This window comes from Nelumbo lutea, chromosome 7 (genome assembly GCF_056320005.1).
Source record: "Nelumbo lutea isolate HS-2025 chromosome 7, American lotus-T2T, whole genome shotgun sequence".
Classification (NCBI taxonomy): domain Eukaryota; kingdom Viridiplantae; phylum Streptophyta; class Magnoliopsida; order Proteales; family Nelumbonaceae; genus Nelumbo; species Nelumbo lutea.
In genome coordinates, this window is record NC_142690.1 from 17,018,699 (window position 1) to 17,039,480 (window position 20,782).

The 20,782-nt window shown below is 36.8% G+C and overlaps 1 protein-coding gene and 1 pseudogene across 2 annotated transcripts; one reads left to right on the plus strand and one right to left on the minus strand.

Annotated features, from left to right (window-relative positions):
- Window positions 1-2,963: 2,963 nt before the first annotated feature.
- Window positions 2,964-6,693, minus strand: LOC148845368 (serine carboxypeptidase-like 45). Of its 2 annotated transcripts, XM_088954519.1 has the most exons (10): window positions 6,206-6,693; window positions 5,976-6,077; window positions 5,796-5,891; window positions 5,353-5,445; window positions 5,159-5,238; window positions 4,376-4,657; window positions 4,154-4,278; window positions 3,858-3,950; window positions 3,512-3,629; window positions 2,964-3,276 (listed from the first exon to the last, which is right to left on the minus strand). In XM_088954519.1, exons 1-10 carry the CDS (start codon window positions 6,462-6,464, stop codon window positions 3,127-3,129), a joined length of 1,398 nt encoding a protein of 465 aa, XP_088810645.1. In that variant the 5' UTR covers window positions 6,465-6,693; the 3' UTR covers window positions 2,964-3,126. The 2 variants fall into 2 exon arrangements, with proteins under 2 accessions (XP_088810645.1, XP_088810646.1); XM_088954520.1 differs by lacking the exon at window positions 3,858-3,950 and having other exon boundaries at window positions 6,206-6,623.
- Window positions 6,694-12,913: 6,220 nt separating this feature from the next.
- LOC148845369 (putative glycosyltransferase At5g25310 pseudogene) lies at window positions 12,914-15,649 on the plus strand (annotated as a pseudogene).
- Window positions 15,650-20,782: the final 5,133 nt, after the last annotated feature.

A 20,782-nucleotide genomic window follows, 5' to 3' on the forward strand; every position in this document is an offset into this window, starting at 1 on the left:
TAGGGGTGTCAAAGGACAAGTTCTGGGTTGGACCCTGTCCAAATAAAAATCAATTCAGATGGGTTGGATGGGTCAATAAGGCATTAAATTGGACTAGTTCAGACTTAATGGTCCAAATTATTTATTGGATTGGATTGGATTAGACATGGTCCATCCATGATGGATTTATATTGGATTTGGTCGTATTTAATCAATATCTGGTCCATTGATAGAAGATAAGAATATAGGTGTTCATGGACCAGGTTCGGATTGGAACCAATCTAAATTAAAATCAATTTGAACAAATTAGATGGTCGAGACATTGAATCAGTGTTTTCGAACTGTCGTTGACCCGGACAGTCGGACCATTCGGTCCAGGAACCGTCCAGGCAACCAGTTCAGTTTTTGCATAAGCCCAGAATATGGTAAAAAAACCATTGAAAAAGTCAACAAAATGTTGACTCGGGTGGTTGAACCGTTGAATTGTCAACCCATTCGATGGTTTTTGACCGTTTTTTTTTTTAATTTTTTTAAATTCTCTTGTTAGAACGTGCCATCCATTCGAATCGAACGATCAGACCATTGACCTGGAAACCGACGACCAAAACAGTTATGTTTCCGGGTCATTTCTTAAAACATTACATTGAATTGAACTGGTCCAAAATGGTCCATAGTATTCGTCAAATTGGATTGGACCTGGTCCATCTATAATGGACTTGTATTGGACTGGATCAGATTGGAACAAATTCGGTCCAACTAACCATATATGATATATAGGCTCAATTTGGAAAGAGTACAAATACAAATATGTACAATATAAATAGATACAAAATTATATAAAGGGAAAATTCCCGATTAGTACCTTGCACTTTGGGTTTAGTGTCACTTTGGTCCTTGAACTTTAAAATGCAACAATTCAGTACCCAAACTTTTAAAACGTGTCAATCCAGTACCTACCGTTAACTAGCTATTAACCAACCGTTAAATGGCATTTGGAAAAGACACAAATGCCCTTCAAGTGTTATTTAATTTTCTTTATCAACCATCTAAATGTTGACAAAAAAATAACAGTCCCAAATCCTTGACTTTTCCATTCAAGAAAGTTAGGGTCACATTTGTGTGGGTATTCTGGTGACCCCAACTTTCTTGAATAAAAGAGGCAAGGATCTGAAACTGTTAATTTTTTGTCAATATTTGGATGACTGATAAAGAAAATTAGATGATAATCAAATGGCATTTGTATCTTTTTCAAATGACACTTAACAATTAGTTAACGTTAGGTATTGGATTGTCATGTTTTGAAAGCTTAGGTTTTGAATTGTCACATTTTAAAGCTTGGGGACCAAAGTGGCACTAGGCCCAAAGTACAGGGTACTAATCGGGAATTTTCCCTTATACTAAATACATGATTTTGCACTTTACGATCTACATATTTATGCTCTTTCCAAATTGAACGATAGTATTTGAATTTAACTTTTATGACATGCACGTACCAATACCAAGACATGCATTTGCTTTATATAGTATAGATACATACATACATAAGGATGTATAGTGTATATGCTTATACATTTAATGTATGTATCTATTGGGCATGAATGTAAATAACGTTATTTATAAATCTAAATTAGGTGATGACTTCTTAAGGATAAAGTCCAAACACCCCCAGTTTGGGGAGTCTGTCACTTTAATTCTTTTTTGAGAGATTCCCTCTCCCAAACTTTCACAGGAGGATCACATAAACCAATCTGTCACCATTAGAAAAAAGAAAAGAAAAGAACATGCCTACATCCCTTGTCAGATATTTATAAAGCTCTAATAATCACATCACTCTATCACCATTTTGTTAGAACAAACGAGTGGAATGTGCCTATATTTCATTCAGATACCTCTAAAGCCCTAAAGTGCCGTTTTCTTGATTTATAAATGTTTCAACGAATCCAGACCACGGGAGTGGAATGGCTGATGAAGCCAAAGATACGACCCACCAATGTGGTGTGGTGTCCTAATGCCGTTAGTCAAATGATTTTGTTCTTCAAAGTGTTGTACCAGATCAAGGTCATGTAATTGATATTCCAAATTGAACCCAAAGATCTTGGGCATCAAGTGGTTGCTTAACATCTGTGGATTAATCTCAAGCATTCAAGTGATGCACCAAGATCTTAATTGATCTGGGCCATCTAAATAATACAATAAATCAACCCAAGAATCTATGCTATCAAAGGGGTCTCTTTGAGAGTGATGAATTAACCATGGCCATCTGAACATGTATCGATATTTCGATTGATGTCAGGCTGAATATTCAATTCATCATCATCATCTAAACATTGTCCCAATCATTATCAACTATCTTAATCTTAATCCTGTTTTGCCATTCCTTTCTAATTAGTGGATCATTCAATTGATGCTTGAAATTTTCTAAAGAAAATCCAGGCTACGTAAATGGAGTCTAGATTTACTATCAACAGAGCTTCCAACGGGATTTATAACCACACATATCAAACATGTTTTGAATTGATTGATGGAGTCATACTTTCGAGAAAGGATTAAAATATCGATGTGGTACATCTACATATCCGTATTGGGGTATAGCTATAATGGGGTATATCCATATCAGTGCACCCAAATATGCATGGATACACCTATACCAAGGCCTTTCATAAGATTTGATTTTATAGAGATGTGTGCTCCAACCTTCTAATGATTATAAAATAAAAAATATCAATACACACCAACATCCAGTTTTGGATATCATGCATAGATATTTTGATACTTGCTTTTGAGACAACAATCATGTCTGAGATGTGAGGATATAGATCATGTGGTAGAAGATCCAGACTCATGTGAATGACTATATAGAAAAACATAGTCACACAGTGGATGAATAAGATTCTGTTTCTTTTCTTATGCTCATTATTTGCATTTAAATTTCTTAATTTTTTTTTTTATTTTGATCATCAAATTTATCTCTTAGAAAACTGATATAGGCTATTCAACTATAATATTTTCTATTATCATCTAGTTTTTAGTTTCATGATGATGAATTTCACAGCATACAAAAGTAATACCGGTTTCTGCTCTGTTTATCAAATTAGGGTAAAATATTTTATTCAGTCAATTTCTTCTTATGCTTGTTTAATCAAATTATCAGAATGCTTCTGGTAGTGGCTTGTCTTCTAGAAATGCCTTGAACAACAGGAGTGACCTCTCTGGCTGTGAGAAAGGAGCTTCATGTGAAGCTCCTCTGATGGTAGCAAAGGAGAGGATATCACTGTACACTTGTGTCCATCCCCCTACCTGGAAAAAACACCCATCATAATTTTTTAACCAATGGAACAAAATCAAAGACTTAAATCAGAATTTCATTCAAAACCACATCCCCCACAAATCTACAATGGCACCTAGTCTTCCTCCAAAGCATTTCTGATGCTAAGTTACTGAACAATCCTCAAGAGAATAAATCATAAGACAACCCAAGTATACAAATGGTAAGACCCATGGAATTTATTACAAATTTCACCAAGTGACTAACCTGTTTATCCTGAAACCAAACTCTGTAGGCAATAGTTGTGTTCAACCCCAACTCATTTGCCAATCTATGGATCAGCATCCGTGACCCAGTTAATGGAATAACAGAATCTTGATCTCCACTTCAGTAGACAATATATGAATAATTAGATAGAAGTGGGCGTTTGAATTGCTTTTCCAAATGAAATCATGATAGAAATCAAGAAACAACATCTATTTCATTATTTCTCTCAAGTGAGCATAGAAAGTGACAATCTATGTCTCTTGAAAGAAGGTAAGTAGATTGAATTCTGAAACCAAACACCACCCAAATTGTAAAATAGAAGTAACGGTTTAGCTTAATGATTTACCTGTAAACTAAGACTCTAACACCAGACCTGGTGAGTGAACCTACTACATGAATTGTAGGCACCTCCAAGTTAAGCATGTCATAGTTGAGGACTCTGATCACCAATGTAGAATGTTTTAAATGCATAAAATGAAAGATCCACACTGAAGAAAGCACTAAACTCCAGTAATTCGAAAGCAATAAAGAAAACTCGGAAAAGGGATAGACACATTGGACTTCACTGAAGATGTTTTCTGCTAAATAAAGGATAAGCTAAAAGCTTGATAAGTTTTCATAAGAGTGTCATTAGATACTTACTCACTGCAAACTTCCCAACTCTTGACACCCAGAAGACGGGCATGTAAAGCCTTCTGTACATCAGCCCGGTTTAAATAGGCAAATGTTTCATCACCCACACATACATCTATCTTCTCTACAATTTGCTGTGGGTTCAACAAAATAATAAAAGAAAAAGAGTTAAAAGAAAAGACAGGGATGAATCAAGGATATGATGGCAAAAGAAAACGATTGTTAACCTACTGGTCGAGTGAGAGACTTCGTCTGTTGAACAATGGATGATAAACATATATCGAGTGTTACATCATATTGATCAACATATTTACTAATTTCTTTTTCAACCTGGCTGATCACTCCCAAACAGATAGGAGAAACAGAACCTCTATAGGATTCACTCTTGTACTGAGAATAGTTACAAGATGAAGTGAAGATTCCATATGTTGGATCAGATATCAACCCATGTGACCACATAAACTCTGCCCTTGCATTGAAGTCAGTTGCGAACTCTAGAAGAGGATTTCCAAGCTGTAGTGACAAAGAGAATTTTTACACAGATCAATGGTAATTGGAATTATGGAGTCCCAAGGAACCATTCAACATAAAAGCTTAAGCTGTTAGGTGAAGTCCCTGAATAGTTTTTTTATTCTCTAACAGGCCTCTCACGCAAAAGCCAATTGGGCTTGAAGCATGGACAGGCACAGGCCCGCCCATATCTCGTGCTGAAATTTAATTATGATGGGGGTGATGAGGAACAAATGCCAAACCATTTGGTCAAACAGGCTCCAATACCATTTCCAGGAACTATTCAGCCTAAAAGCTTAAGCTGTGAGATGAGGTCTCTAAATAGGCTTTTATTCTCTAACACAGGAAAATAAAAAAGTGAACAACACCATTTTGATGGGATGACCAAGTTATCGTAAAATTTCGATTAGTTGATTATTTCATTACTGCAGTTAAACTGGGTTTGAACAAATTCACCTCTGGAAAATCATTTGATAACTGTGAAAGTATTCATTTAGTACTCACAGCTATTCCTTTGAGATTGAACAGTTTCTCTTTTTCGTCGAACTGAATCATGAATAGTGCCAGCTGTGGAACATAATGACCTGGAAATTAAAACAACTTTCATCATGCTTTCTCTCTCTCTCTCTCTCTCTCTCTCCTCCCTTTCTTTCTCTACCTATGATGAGATATCAAGAATTCTAGTTGTTTAACAATACCTGCATAGCTTTCACCTGTGATGAACAGATCCCTATCCCTGTACTGTGGGAACTTAATGAACCACCGCTGGAGGAATATGAGATTGTCCATGGCTTAAGAAAACAAAGACAAACAAGGATTTAAAACTAAAATAAATTTATAGAGACACCATGACCCTGGATACTACCTGAAGAAAATAAAAAAAGGAACCCACTGATCTGTGCTATAAAATTCAGTGAGTAGATGAATCATTCTTTTAAAAATCTCAACATAGTGATGATATTTTACATTTAGTCTGGAAAAATTATATTTATTTTCTCAATCAATTCCTGATCAGTACAATTGTTTGGAATATTGAAAACCATAGTCACAATCTATAAATTCTGAAGCTACATCTATCATCAAGGAAGAAAATACAGAGAACCCAAGTTGAATTGAGAGAAAAATGAATACTAATGCTTACCAGTCATTTCATCATTAACGTTTGAATAGTAGGAGGAATTAGCGGAATAAGAGAACCCAACTCCTGCTGGTGTCTCTAAGTATAACATGTTTGCTTCTGCAAATTAGAGAGTGAGATTTGTCTGATGCTTAGGCAACAGGGTCTGAAAAAAACTCTACTCCAAACAGCTGATTTCGGTACCTCTGTTCCAGCTATAATCATTTCTGACCAAAATGTCTCCGCTTGGTTTGAAAGGCCCATGCTCAGAAAAGGCTCCAACTCCAACGGAAGAACAACCAGGCCCTATGAAAGAATATCAAACCCAAAATCAGTAGATAATTTCTTTTTTCTTCTCATATTTTAATTTCAATTCACCCATGAATTTTCAGTTCTATTTAGACGATTAAATCAAGAACCGAATTTCAGAATACCTCCATTTAACCAGAGAACAAGAGGCTTTGAAGCTGGGTCTGTCTCTGCTTCAACAAAGTAGTAGAAAAGAGCTCTCTGTTGGCTTTCATCGACTGTGATGTATCCAGAGAACTGCTGAAAATTAACATCTGGTTGACCAGGCAACTTGTTGATTCTATCAGCCTCTGAAGAGGAATTCTGTGCCATTACCACTAATAAGCATAGTTGAAGGAAGGTAGCAGCAATTGCTGCCATATTCATCCATGACACAGAATGCATATTTTCAGGAGAGAGAGAGAGAGAGAGTCTCAATGGTGGTTGTGTTGAACTGAGCGTAGACTTCAAAGGTGGGGTTGTTGGCTTGCTTGTAAACCTTGTAGTAGTATAGTGTGGTGTACCTCTAACTCTATATTCTTCATTTTTAAATCAGGGAGCGCCGGAGCGGCTCTCCACCCACCTCTCCGCTCTTTGATCACATGATTCATCCATGGTCTGGCCCCATATCACCACGGATGGCATAATCAAGGATCATAATGTACCCAACCATATAGACTGGCCCCACATCGAGATTGTTTATATTCAGAATAAGCATGATCAGATCAGAAATGAGACTTCCAGCTAATCATCTTATCTATGCGTCCCGGTCGGGCGAAGGCCTGAAAATGAGTGGACCATGCTTTCTATAAAAAAAGGGAAAATTCCAGATTAGTGGATCTACTTTTACTTTGGTTTTCCAATTTTAAAAGGTGACAATTCAGTACCTGAACTTTTAAAATGTGTCAATCTAGTATTTATCATTAATCAGCCTATTAATTAGTCATTAAGTACCATTTGAAAAGACACAAATAACCTTTGAGTGTCATCTAATTCTCTTTATCAACCATCTAAACATTGATAAAAAAAAAAAAGTCCTAAATCCTTACTTCTTTTCAAGAAAGTTGGGATCACAAAATGCTCATTTAGATGTAACCCCAACTTTTTTGAAAAGAAGAGACAATGATTTAAGATGTCATCATTTTTATCAACATGTGGATGGTTGATAAAGAAAATTAGATAACACTCAAAGGGCATATGTATCTTTTCAAATGTCACTTAACTGTTGGTTAATGGATTAATTAACGACAAGTATTGAATTGTCACATTTTAAGTTTGAGGACCAAAGTGGCACTAGGCCCAAAGTACATGGTACTAATCAGGAATTTCCCCCAAAACAAAGTGGATCATGCTAAAAAAGTGAAAATGACCCTCCTACCGAAAGACCATTCAATGGTGGATCCAGCCCCCTCGTCTAACCATGCAGTTATTCAAACATATGCTCGATTTGTTTTGAGTCCGATCCAACACTCCATTCACCAACTTTTCCCCCTCTCAAAATCCAAAAAATGAATGCCCCCTGAATTAAAAATAAAAACTGTGACTATTGAAACTCACCCACAAGCAATTCGGTTTCTTTTTTATTAGGAAAGCTGAATGTATCACTCCTTGTTTTTGTAGATAGGCAGATAGAGCCTCCACTTCAGTCAAATGTTCTTTATAGAACAATAATCTGAATAAATCCTTATCTTAAATACTATCTTCTCATCAAGGAAGGGATTAGGAAGTAATTGCTATTAGACCTCCTTTGAAACAGTGCTAACTAGGTTTCTTTTCTTATAGAGATCAATGCTTGTATACAAAAGGGTTGTGGTCCTTCAAGACAGTTCAAGCAACAAAAGATTCGACTTTATTTTGGAATTCAGATATTGATTATTGATAAAAATATTATTCAAACTAAAAACTATGGTGACAAGGGGCTGGTTTGGTGATGTTCGTTTATTTATGGAGAGCCAAAATTTGCAAATTAAGAATTTATGCAAAAAAAAAAAAAAATAGTTAGATTGGGATTTTAATATGATTTTCCATTTTGATGAAATCCCTCTTTGTGGAGCTATATTAGGAGGAACCGAATATACCTGGTCAAATAACATAAATGGGGATGATAACGTTAGAGTTAAACAGGACAAAGAAGCAGCATAGATTGGCAGGAGGCTTTTCCAAATGCCAGTGTTTTTGTTGTCCACATCTTGCCATTTGCTTTAACCTATTCCCCATTAGTAATAAAAAGAAAAAAAAAAACCTTTCAATTTGAAGAAATGTGGATGATCCACAAAAGGTGTGAAGAAGTTACCAAAAGGTCATGGGGAAATGTCCCAAATAGTGGCTATAGAAGGGATATTAGTGCCATAAGGAAGAATTTGGCAAAGTTCAATATTATATTAAAAAAGTCAAGGTTGAGCTAGTGGAGGAAAAAAAGCAAAAACAGGGCTTTAACTTCGATGCTATTAAAGTTAAAAATCTTGAAGAGGAGTTGGATGTTTATTTGAAAATTGAAGAAATTTTGTAGATAGAAATATAAGATTCTTTCAGAATGCAACTATATCATAAAGAAAACAAAGTAGTATTTTCAAAATTAAGAAAGAATTTGAAGAATGGGTTAAAGGACAGGAGCATATTAAAAAAAAAAAGTCTTTACTAATCATTTTGAGAATATTTATTCCTCCTCTTGCCCAACCAATATACACACTACCTTGGGTAATGTTAAAAAAATATTGGTGAAGAAGATTGAAGAAATTGAAGCCGCTTTCTTTCAAATGGCCCCAAAAAAGCCCCGAGTTGGAATAGCTACCTAATTCTTTCTTTCCCAAAAATACTGGGAAATAACCATAACCGAATAATAAAAGAGGTATCCTGAATTGGAGATTAAATCAAACCTTTTATAGCCTTAATTTCCAAAGTTAAGCACTCGGAATCTCCTTCTCAATCTCGGTCCATTAGTCTTAATTTGTAACTCTGTCTATAAAATCATTGGAGAAATTTGAACTAAGTAATTTCCCGATATCAAAGTGCCTTCCTCTCTAGGAGAGCAATATCTAAGCAAGTTTACCCGGGCTTCTACTCCCTCGTGCAAGTTCACAATCAAATTAGCCTACAATTTAGCTTTCAAGGCCTTGTACCCTTTTCCTAAAGCTATTGATCGTGTGTCTCTTCCAAAGGAGGCTTGAAACCTGATCTGGAAGATCCCCATTGAGCCTAAAATAAAAAAAATTTCCTTGGCAAATCTGGAAGATCCCCATTAATGGTTTGCCTGTGAGAGAAAACTTAGCGAAAAAGGAAAGTTATCCAATCAACTGAGTGCCTAAGATGTGGAGTTGATCGCATCAGGAATCCTCCCTCCATTGTCTTGTTCATTGCAACAAACCTAGATGCATTTGGTTTGGATTTGGGCTAAGGTTGAAGGCTCATATGGCGAGTTTGTGTAATGATTTTGGTAGATGGTTCTTGGATTCCATCTCTTTAAATGGAAAGCTTGATCCTGATATTGCATCTAGGATGGCTATTTGTTTATGGTTGATATAGAAAGACACTTTTTATTTTGAGAGCATTGACTCTGATCCCTTTGTGATTATTAATGATTTCAACAAGTTGATAGTGGAGACATTTTAGACATTGTCTTGGGGATCGGGAAATTATTCTAGATCAGATGTTATAAAAGTTCGTAATCAAGGATATTCTAAAGCCTTGTGAAGAAGGTCGTTCACTGAGGTTCTCCTGTGATCCTCTAGTCGTTCTCTTCTGCATGTTTTTCTTATGTTTTGCTTTTCTCTGTCTCTTTGATTTGCCTATTGTTTTTCTGCCTGTGTTTGATCAATCAATATTTCTTTACCAAAAAAAAAAAAAAAAAAAGCTTGCATGCAAATTTGTCTTCTTGTACTACATATTCGATCGTTGTGTCATTTCGAAAGACTCTCTAACCGTTAATGTAGGTGGGTCCCACACAATATTCCACATATGTGGGGAAAGAGTGATTAGCTTACTAGTACTCACTGGCTTAGGGGATATTTGGCATCGATGCCAATTTCCCAATAATCACTACCATGTCGAAGCCACATCAGCATTAGAGGAATCAATACTGAAGTTTCTATTTCGTTGGCTGATTTTGGTGATTTTCGGGAAATTGACCAAAAATCAATTCTTAAAATCAACCCTTTTTCAGGATTATCATTTTCGATGATTTCTTAATTTCTAATTCATTATAATTTTTTAAGGATGACATGCAATTAAGTAATAACTCTAATGCAAAAATAATCGGTCCTTGAGAATCAATACCAAATAGACTTAAAGTTGATTTCTCAAAAATCGGCTTATATGGCAAAAACGATACTAAATAACAAAATTTACCAATTTTTCAAAAATCGGTAAGATTGATGCCAAACATCACCTTAACTAGAAATAAATAATAAATAATTGTTGTATTTGTTGATTTACTTCAATTTATACAACTTTCCGTCTAGGCTTAGGCAATTCAATTAAAATTTCCTTTTTTCTAAGTTCTTCATTTGATCCCACAAATGAAATCAAGGGGTGGCGGTGAAACCAAGATTCTATTAGTGAACAATTTATTAAATAAAAATTGGCAGTGTTGCTTTGGTTTATTTGGAAGAATAGAAATGACAAGTGCTTTAACAATAAATCTGCTCATCCCCAAATTATTGTAGGAAGGGCTTTTTGCTTATTGTGGAAATATCAAATCTTGTTTTTCTCCTAGTCACAATGGGATTTTTAAAGAATGGAATTTTATAAGATGGCACAATCCCAATCCTAGTACTATCAAAGTTAACTTTGATGCATCTTGCAGGTCGGATAGTTGGTGCTCCATAGAATGCATTGCTGGGGACCATATGGGTTTTATTTTGAACCTCAAAGCCTATTGTATTGGGGTCTCTTCAATTAAACAGGCTTGAGGCTTGGGTTGCTTGGGAGGCCATCAACATTGTTTTGAATTTTAAGTATTCCCCTATCATTATTGAAGGAGACTTGAAGCTCATGGTTGACTGCCTCAAGGATAGAGTAAAGCCCCCATGGAGATTGGAAAGCATCATCAATGAGTGTCTCTTCCTTAAGTCTGAGTTTAGTTCAAGCATTTCCTTTCGACATTCATATCGCGAAGCAAACTAAGCGGTTGATTGGCTAGCGCACAATGCCCCTTCCTATCGTCCAGTTAATTTAGGTTCAGTCCCAAATGGTCTCAATCAGATTTTTTTTTTTTTTTTATTCCAGTGTGGGTGAGGTGGTGGCTAGGGAGGTTTTCTCTTTGAATGACAGAGGAAGGTTGGAAATTGGGAATTAACCAGGAGGCTAGGGAAAGAGGGAGTGATGAGATGGCTTTTAGCTGGAAGATTAATGATAAGGGTAATCAAGGATTGAGTGAATGAATTTCATTATGAGAAGGATATCTATTTATGGGGGAGATCCCAAGATCCTAAAAGGAAGGAGCTAGAGGTGTTCGTTTTCTACTAGGAAAAGGAATATTGGATTTGCTGTTAATCATTAAGAACACTACTGGGGTTTTGCCACGTGTCCGTATAGGGATCTTTTCAAAGATTGATTTTCCTTTCACTCGGAGATCCTCATAACCCATGTGTGCTACTGCCCTTTGTGCGACTTACTTAATTAGCATGGCGTTAGTAATGTCACTGTCTGGCAGACAACGTCTTATTAGACCTACATGGCACCTTGTCACGTTCGTCCCTTCAAAGTCACACGTGTAGGTAACATCCAGGCTCTATTCTTAGTGAATCGGGATGTCCTAGCAATTAAGGGTTTGTTGCAGGATCAAGTGCATGTGAACCTCATCACAGGTTCATCATGAGTTCATTTTGGTCCTACGCTAAGCATAGGTTCATCGCAAGTGTGTGGTGAACCGCGGGTTCATCACATAAAAAAGATGAGCTATTGGGTAATCGCAAGCATCCATGTGGTATCAATCTAATGTCAACTGTGCTTTGAGGGACTTAGTGAGCACTATGTACCTACACCTACAAAAGGGCTACCCCCTATCTTGTGTAGTCCTTCAACTTTTCCTATAAAAAAAGAGTTAGAAAGCGAGAATCCCAAAGCAAAAAAAAAAAAACAATACCTTGTGGTGTGCCTTCATATACCAAATGGGGTTTTTCCTACTCATTTTTCCTACCCACTCTCTACCCAGCCACACATCTCTATTATGAATTGAGAGATGTGTGGCTTCCATACAACGGGTATACGTAGAGAGTGGATAGGAAAAGTGAATAGGAAATTTAAGAACTGGTAGGGGAGTTTTGTCGTGTCCTCACTTTGTGGGACACATGGTGCAGTCTAGGGTCATCCCCAACCGAGGTTATAGGGATGGTTCTGTGCTCCCCACATGGGGAGGTTAAGTCAATCTTGACGTTTGCCATGTGTCCCTCTTTGTCTGAAGTCCACAGTGTGCACCATAGGCATGCTTCTTGGCAAGACCAAATCTGCTCCTCACACATGGTGCCTCACACCAACCTTACATATACATCCCACCGTGCATTGGGAACATCTCCCATATTTATATATCTCAAATAAACTGCCCGTTTTCCTTATCTAACTTTTATTCTGTCCTTTGTTTGTCTCAATTTTAGCCATTGGTTTAGACTTTCGTATATTTATAATACCCCTTCTATTTAGGTAATTTTCTATCCTATCCTTGTAACCTATTAGTTCATTAATAGGTGTATCTTCAAACTTTTATTTTTATTTTTAAAATATCTTGTTGTTTATATAATTTCTTATTTATGTCCCAATTTTAACCAATGATTTAAAGTTTTGTATATCTAAAATACCCTTGTTATTTGTACAATTTCTGATTCTATCCTTAATTCTTGTTCACTTCACAACATTAGTATATGTTTGGCATTGATGTTGCAGTTGCAGGACCATTTTTGGATGTGTTGCTTGGAACATTGTTTTTTTCAGAAAATGGTGTCTTTGTTTTTGTTTGGAATCGCTGCTTCCAGATAGGACGTTTCCTGGAGCAACAACAACTTTTTCTGTTTAGTACCATTGCTCCAGAAAGCGTTTTCAACATTGGTACTCATTATCCAATGCCACATCATTGCCCTGTTGGCAGCAGCGAGCTACAACTCCAGAAAACACCAAATTTGGCTTTGCTCCAAGCCATGGCTTCCCGATTTCCGAGGTGTGGCTTGAAGCACTGTTTTTTATGGAAAAACGGTTCCAAACAAATGTCCATTTCCCAGAGCACCATTTTTTTCGATGTGGCATTGTTGCTCCAGGAAACGGCAACCATGCCAAATAGTCCCTTAGTCAATGATTAAACTACACCCAATACTTTGATCCATTTATTTTATTTCTACAGTATCTCCTCTTACTCATACAAATGCACATGCCACTATTCTTTCTTTTTTCACCTGCAATGCAATGCCACGCCACAAGTATATAAAAGAAGTAAAAGAGTGTATATAAAAGATACAGTTTTCACGCCCATTCCCTTTGGTTTAACTTTTATATACCTATAATACCCTTTCTATTTAAACAATATTTCATTTTATTTGATTCTACCATTTTTTAAGACAACTGATTCCATGAAAGAGAGAGTAGGATAATGCAGCAAGAAAATATGAAGATGGATTTATCAATCACAGAAGTGGATCAACGCAAATCAAAGTTATTGCCTCCTTTTGAGACATTTGCAATGGCATGGATGCACTTCACGTGATAGATATATCATATATCCACCATTAGTGCACCAATCAACTAATGGAAACATTATAAAACAAAAAAAAAAAAATCGTTTATAAAAAAATTTGGATACATCTCTAATATGAATCCAACTATGGTGTATTTTGATATCTGTGGTACATTAAATAAAAAATTTAACCAATTAAGACATTGTATAGTTTACTTACTTTTCATTTCAGAAGGTTTACTTAACACTAATGGCTTTAACAACATTAAAGATTCATTTATATGATGCATTGATTTATCATTGGTTCAAGTTTCTAACATGAAGGACAGGTTTTGCCTTTTAATGTTGTATTACTAATTATTGAGATAAACATGAAGGACAGGGTTCGAATCGAAGACGAAAAGTTATGTATTTTGAGGGTTTTTCTCTTATATATTTGGGTCATTGTCTTGTCAAAGAAGTCCTGAGACTTTGGGTGTATTTGGGATTTAGGGTTTCATGTGAGTGAGATTGTTTATGCACATTATGTTGTATGATCCAAGGTGGGATTAACCGAATATGTAGTAGATAAAATCCTGCCAATTAGACGAGACTGAGGTGGAAGAATAAGTCATGCACCGAAGAGATCTGCAATCCCAAAATGAAATAGAAGCCCGAGGAAATGATCCCGTGGAAGGCACTCCGATGCTCAAATTAGTAGCAGGAGGATGAAGTCGGTCGGGCCGAGCTTTAGAGGGTGAGCTGGACCGAGCTGAAGTAAGGTAGTTAGGGAGCTAGATCATTAGGGGAGTTGAAAGTCCTTTATCTTGAGGGGGAGATGCCTTTAAATAGGTGAGTGCCCGTATTATAGTCAGACAGGTTCTTTGTAGGGTTATTGAGATGAGGCTGCCTACCAAGGTTCTCAAGAGACTCCGTCTTCCCTGGTGGGGGCGCATCTCCTTATCCGTATAGGACTTCGCTTCCTTATAGAGTCTTCAGTGGCAATAGCTGCTTGGACGAACACTTCCATGGCCCGAAGACGTTGGCCACAGAAGCGATCACATGGCAAATTCGGCCAGTTTGGGTACCACTCGAACACACAACTCTGTATTCTTCTCCGTTGTTGTTTTCATAGTAGACTTCTACTCCTCCTTCATTGGTGGACATAGGCTATAAACCACATAAATTTTTGTATGCTCTCTGTTTACTTCTCTTTATCTCTATCTTTCTTTCATTTTTTTAGGATGCCATTAAAATCCGCATTTCTGAGTTTTGCGCAGGGTCCTCATGTCTCTAGAGGCAACCCTTTTCTCTACAACACATCCATTCGGGTCCTATGCAATGCCAATGGCGCCTCTGAATGGTTTGTCCCTCAGAAGGATGTCAGCCTCCCGGAGATCAAGCTCTCCAACGGTAACATCTCGCCCAAGCTCCTCACCCCAACCAAACGACATCCCAAGACCATATCTTGCATTCTTTGCCAGCGGTCTCCATGGCCCCATACGACCTATACTCCAACACTGGAAGAGCCAAGATGAAGACATCCAAGTATATGAATACCTACCAAAGGAGCTTGACTACCATACGTTCATGCTCCAACCGAAGTTCTACTTGCACCCGACACCCGAGTGGGAATTAGGTTGCTAGCCCAAGAATCGTCGAGGCCATCTACGCCAAGTGCGTGCCAGTCATCATATCGGATAATTACGTTTTGCCATTCAACGATGTATTACGGTGGGAAGCGTTTTCGATCAAGGTCGAGGTGTTGGATATTCCAAGGTTGAAGAAGGTGTTGCAGGGAATTCCAGATGAAGAGTACAGGAAGTTGAAGGAGGGTGTGAGGGCTGTGAGGAGGCATTTCGTTCTGAACCAACCAGCTAAGTGGTTTGATGTGCTTCATATGATATTGCACTCTGTATGGCTTAGGAGACTTGACGTGAAGCTAGGTGGTTGACTGATTTAATTGTTTGTATCTGTATGTAGTCAGGAAGTGTGGAAGAAACGTTAATTGACTACTTGGGCTTATTTGACCAACAACTTAGTTTTGTTGAAGGTTGTGTGTCCAAAGAGATTAGATCTTATTTATGGGATTGTTTAGAGTTTGAAAAACAAGTGTTTGGAGTGTTAGGTAATATTTGCTTTAAAAAACACTCTAGTGTGAAGCTAAGACACCTTTAAGCCCTAAAGTATAAAGCGTAAGTGCTCATTTGGCCCCAAACCAGGACTATCTCCGCGTCGTCCCTGGCCCGGACTAGAGCCTATAGCATAAATATTAATTCTGGCCCGACCCCATGACCCCTACTATATTGTAATTATAATTGAAATATTAGAATGATAGGAAGGTAATCAAAAGTCTTTTAAGATAAGTAAGACTAGGGCCATGTTTGGAAGTGTTTATGTTAAAAACAAATGTGTATTCGAATAAACACTTATTTGTATTAGGCACTCAGCTTTTTCAAGTATTTATTTTAAAAAATAAGCACTTATTTCATATTAGACATTTGATGATCTTTTTCTCTAATAAGCACTTAATCAAGCAATTTTGACTCTTTTGTGCTTCATTTCTTTCAAATTTTCAAAATATTCAATCCAAAGTAAATGAATAAAAGTACTTTGATAGAAGTGATCTTATAAAAGTACTTTTATAAAAGTGCTTTGATAAAAATACTTTGATAAAAGTACTTTTTTAAGTGTTTTCGTAAGTATTTTTACAAAAGTGCTTTCATAAAAGTACTCACAAAAGTTCTTTTATAAAAGTGCTGTCATAAAAGTCCTTTCATGTAAAAGTGCTTTCGTAAAAGTACTTTTCATAGCATTACTTTTATAAAAGTGCCTTTGTAAAAAGATATAATTGGTATTTTAAAAATTTTCCGAGGACAATTTTGGGAGAAAGTTTTGAACAAGTGCTTATTGTATAAACACTTAAAAAAGATGAAAATTTGGGCTTAAAAAATAAAGCATTATTTTTAAAATAAACACTTATTTCAAGATTATTTCCCAAACACCAATAAGTACTTAATGGTGTGGTCCCACCCAAATAAACACTCACTTTTAAGCACTCCCAAGCATAGCTTAAGGCAAAATATATGTAAAATAAATTCAAAGAATATACCAAAAAAAAATTCAAAGTTATTGTTAGGTTATGATTTTGATTTATTACATGGAATTTGTAAATATGAGATACTTTGTGGAGTATGAATTTACACCGAGTGGTGGCCAGTTGGTACGTTGGCTGGGTAACCCTACGGATATGCGGAAAATGCTGCTGATTTTGAGGCAGCATTTTGATAATTAAAATTAGTAGGTGTTAGTAGGCGTAAATATGCATGGGACACTTTATGATGAGCACAAATGCTCTCTCGTTCAATATTTCAATCAATTCAACACCATGCTTTGCTGCCCGAACAGTAGATCCATACTCCTTTTTTGTGATCGGTGGAAGATAGGCGTGACTCTTCTAACCATGTTTTTTTTACATTTTCTTTTCTTATTTTTTTACTTTCCTTTATTCTACACTATCCATTGCAATAAACTTGATTCAACTGCTTTGAAGCTCCCCCATATAAGCTATTAAAGAGACTGAAGCTAACAACTCTTCAAATGATTGATTGATAGCTGATTTGGGCTCTCTATCTTTTGCTAAACATAACTTATAAGCTGGCAGTTCTTCAAATTCTTGATTGACAATTAATTTGGGCTCTTTGACCTTTTGATACAAAACAAAAAAGAAACATGTGAGAAAAGCTTCAAAGAAAAGAGAAGAAGTCAAATTTTAGGAAGAAGAAATCTTCACTAAATAATTAAGAAAAAATCAGCATCCCCATTTCTTACAACTATTAGTAGATGGTTCCAAAGAATTTTAACTTGTTCACCTCACAAAAAAATTCAGAAAAAAATTTATACCTTCAGGGCTTCACTGTCGAGTGCCATTAATTGTGGTGTGATAGTGGGCTTGCCGCCGGTGGGCTCAAGCTTGGTCGTAGGCAACTTACCATTGCAAGTGCTGCTCCAACTTGCAGAATTTCCAATGCCCAATGCTGAGTGCCGAGTGCCGAGTGCTGCTACAAACTTACCAGACATCCGCTGCAAGCTCGCCATCTACTGTTGTAAGTGTTGGCCACCGCAACTCTTACTACTACCTGCAAGTATTGGCCGCCACAACTCTAAATACTATAAACTCACCGTCGCTAGTCGCTGTAGCTCGGTGTGTGTCATCGTCGGACACCGGAGGTGCTGGCCACCACAGGTGGTCGGTACTCGATAGGGTGTGAGGGTTGAGAGGAGGGAACTCAGGAAGGATTAGAATGAAAAGGGGTTCTAACCCTAAAGCTAAAGGGACAACATTCGAACTGGGTTGGGAATATAGAAGGTATTTTATTTTTTCTTTTTTTTTTATTTAAAACATTGAAAATAAAAAGACTAACCCACAAACCGCTGCCCGGGTCAAACGGTTTAGCGGTCTGACTGCCTGGGTCAGCGGTTTTTTGATCTTTTCAACAGTTTTTAGAAATTTCTGATTTTTAGTAAAACCGAACCCGGGGGGCTGACAGGTTACCGATTTTTTCGGTTCAGTCAAGTTTTGAAAACCATGTCTATATCGGTAAATATTTACTAAGATTAGCTAGTGACATCATTTCTACTTCTTATGTGTCTTGGAATGGTCCCAACTTGCATAGAACTTATCAGCTTCCTTTTGTGTTGCATCATCCTCTCCCTATATGTACTAAGATGGGTTTTCGAAAAGTAACATTGTAAATGTTTACTCAATTGATCCGAATCCTGTATTGCATTATCCTCCCTAGGTTAGAGAGAATCTGTCCTCGGATTCATACTATCATGTGAGAGTCCTCCAACATTATGTGTTGTGCTTCGTTTGTGCTTCTCTGTTTCCAACTTTCTAAGAGACAATTGGTGGTGTAATCCTCCAATACAAATTGGAATGTATTCATTACATCTCTTAACTTTCGAAACACAGTTGTTGATTTTCAAATAATTTAGTTCTCCCTTTACTGACCATTCTAAACTTTGCCAAAAAGATTGCCAATATGGATTCTCATAGACTTGTATGAAGACTGTGATATCAAAGCCTCTAAAATGAGAAATATTGTCTCCATCTTCTTGAAAATCATGATGAAGAATAACATATTCTTCTTGAGAAATGGGTTCTTCTTCATAGATTGGAGGTTTGTTCCAATCAACATGTTGTTCATCAATAAATGTTGTTGAGGAGAATGGCCACGCAAGATTTTCGTAACAATCCTCAACAATATTAAAGCAATCTACAAAGTCATAAAATTTGAGATTTGCTTCCCATCGCTTTTGTTCACCACTTGCAAATACAACTAGTTTGGTTGCTTGCCAAGTAGAGAAACCTCCATGAAACTTTGGGATCTCAATATTGAAACCCGTTTCCCACTATTTCTAGTCACCACTCGCAACTACAGCTGACGTGGATGCTTGCTTTGATGATGAAAAGAAACGAATAGAAACACTTGCATTGGAGTCGCTGTCCCCTTGCAACGCTTTCAACTCCTGAGCAAGTTCCTCAACTTATCTTCTCAGCTCTGCTATCTCTCTTTGCATTTTGTTGTTGGTTCTTGCTCCATGAAGTGAACTACTTGTTTCTTCTTAGGAGCCATAATCCAAAGAAGGATCAAACATGAGCTCTGATACCAAATGACACATAATGGAAACAAAACACGTGAGAAAAGCTTCAAAGAAAAGAGTAAGAGTCGAATTTTAGGAATAAAGAACTACCTTAGCCTTCCCCTAGCCACTCTTTATATAGGCATACACCCTTATATCTCCTAATCCTAATCTAAAAACACTCCATAATAGAATCCTACTAAAACTCCTTAAAAAATAAAATCCTAATATAATAAAACACTCCAAAATAGAATCCTACTAAAATCCTTCCAAAGGAAAGCCCTAATTAAATATAAATTCAAAATAATGCTATCTTGGAAAAATGAACTAAGATGGAAACTTTGAGATGGTGTCAATTTGGTAAAAACGTAATAAGATAGAATTCCTATGATGATGCTACATCGGTTATTATTTATTAAGATGGGCTGGTGACATCATTTCTGCTTTTTATGTGTCTTGGAATGATCCCAACTTACATAGAACTTATCAACTTCCTTCTGTGCTGCACCATCCTCTCTCTATATGTACTAAGATGGGTCTTCAAAAACCAACTTTGTAAATTTTTACTCAGTTGATCTAAATCCCGTACTACATCACCTTTTCCTAAACATAACGTATAGTCTGCATCGTGGCCTCGTTGGGGTAAGTTGGTCAATTAGGTAATTAATTGATTAACTTTCCCACATTCTTATATTGTTAGAATGGGTTTCACAGCAAGCGAATTTGTAAGTAGAGAGTATGTTACCCTTTTGCCTTACCACCACTCACATTCAACCAATTCAACACCCTCTCTTTCCTAGACAGCCTTCTCATTAAGCCACATGGCATGTTAGAGATTAAAAAGTATATACCTAAGGAAGAACAAAATATATATGGAAATTGTTTAGTCAGTGTAATCATATTTTGAGTTCAGATCTGTGCCCCACAACGTCCCACAGCACATCCCCGTCATGAAATCATCTCTCAATGATGACATCATCATTTCTGGTACTATCATCATGAGATGTTCTCAATACACGACAGAGATATGCTGTGAGACATTGTCGGGCACCCCATTATGGGGCGCAGATGTGAACTCTTATATTTTAGATGGAAGAAGTGTAATATTAATGGAAAGAAGAGAACGCATGATGGCAGGATTCATAATGTTCTTCCCTTTTCACAATCTTCTTCCCACAAAGATTTCTCTTCTATTCCAGATCAAGTATCCGCCTTTGCTCCCAATAAACGCGCCCTTGTTTCACATTGACCAAACAATTGTTTTGGGGCCTCTTATCCCGTTCAAATTAAGGCATCTTCTTTAACAATCCATTTTCCTTGGGTACAGGTAACAGTTAATCACATACAGTTGTTATTTTGCTCTGTTTTGGGGTCTACCAATAGTCCTTACTTTGCTCTGTTTGGGGTCTCAGACCCGACCAACAACAAGTGACTACAACAA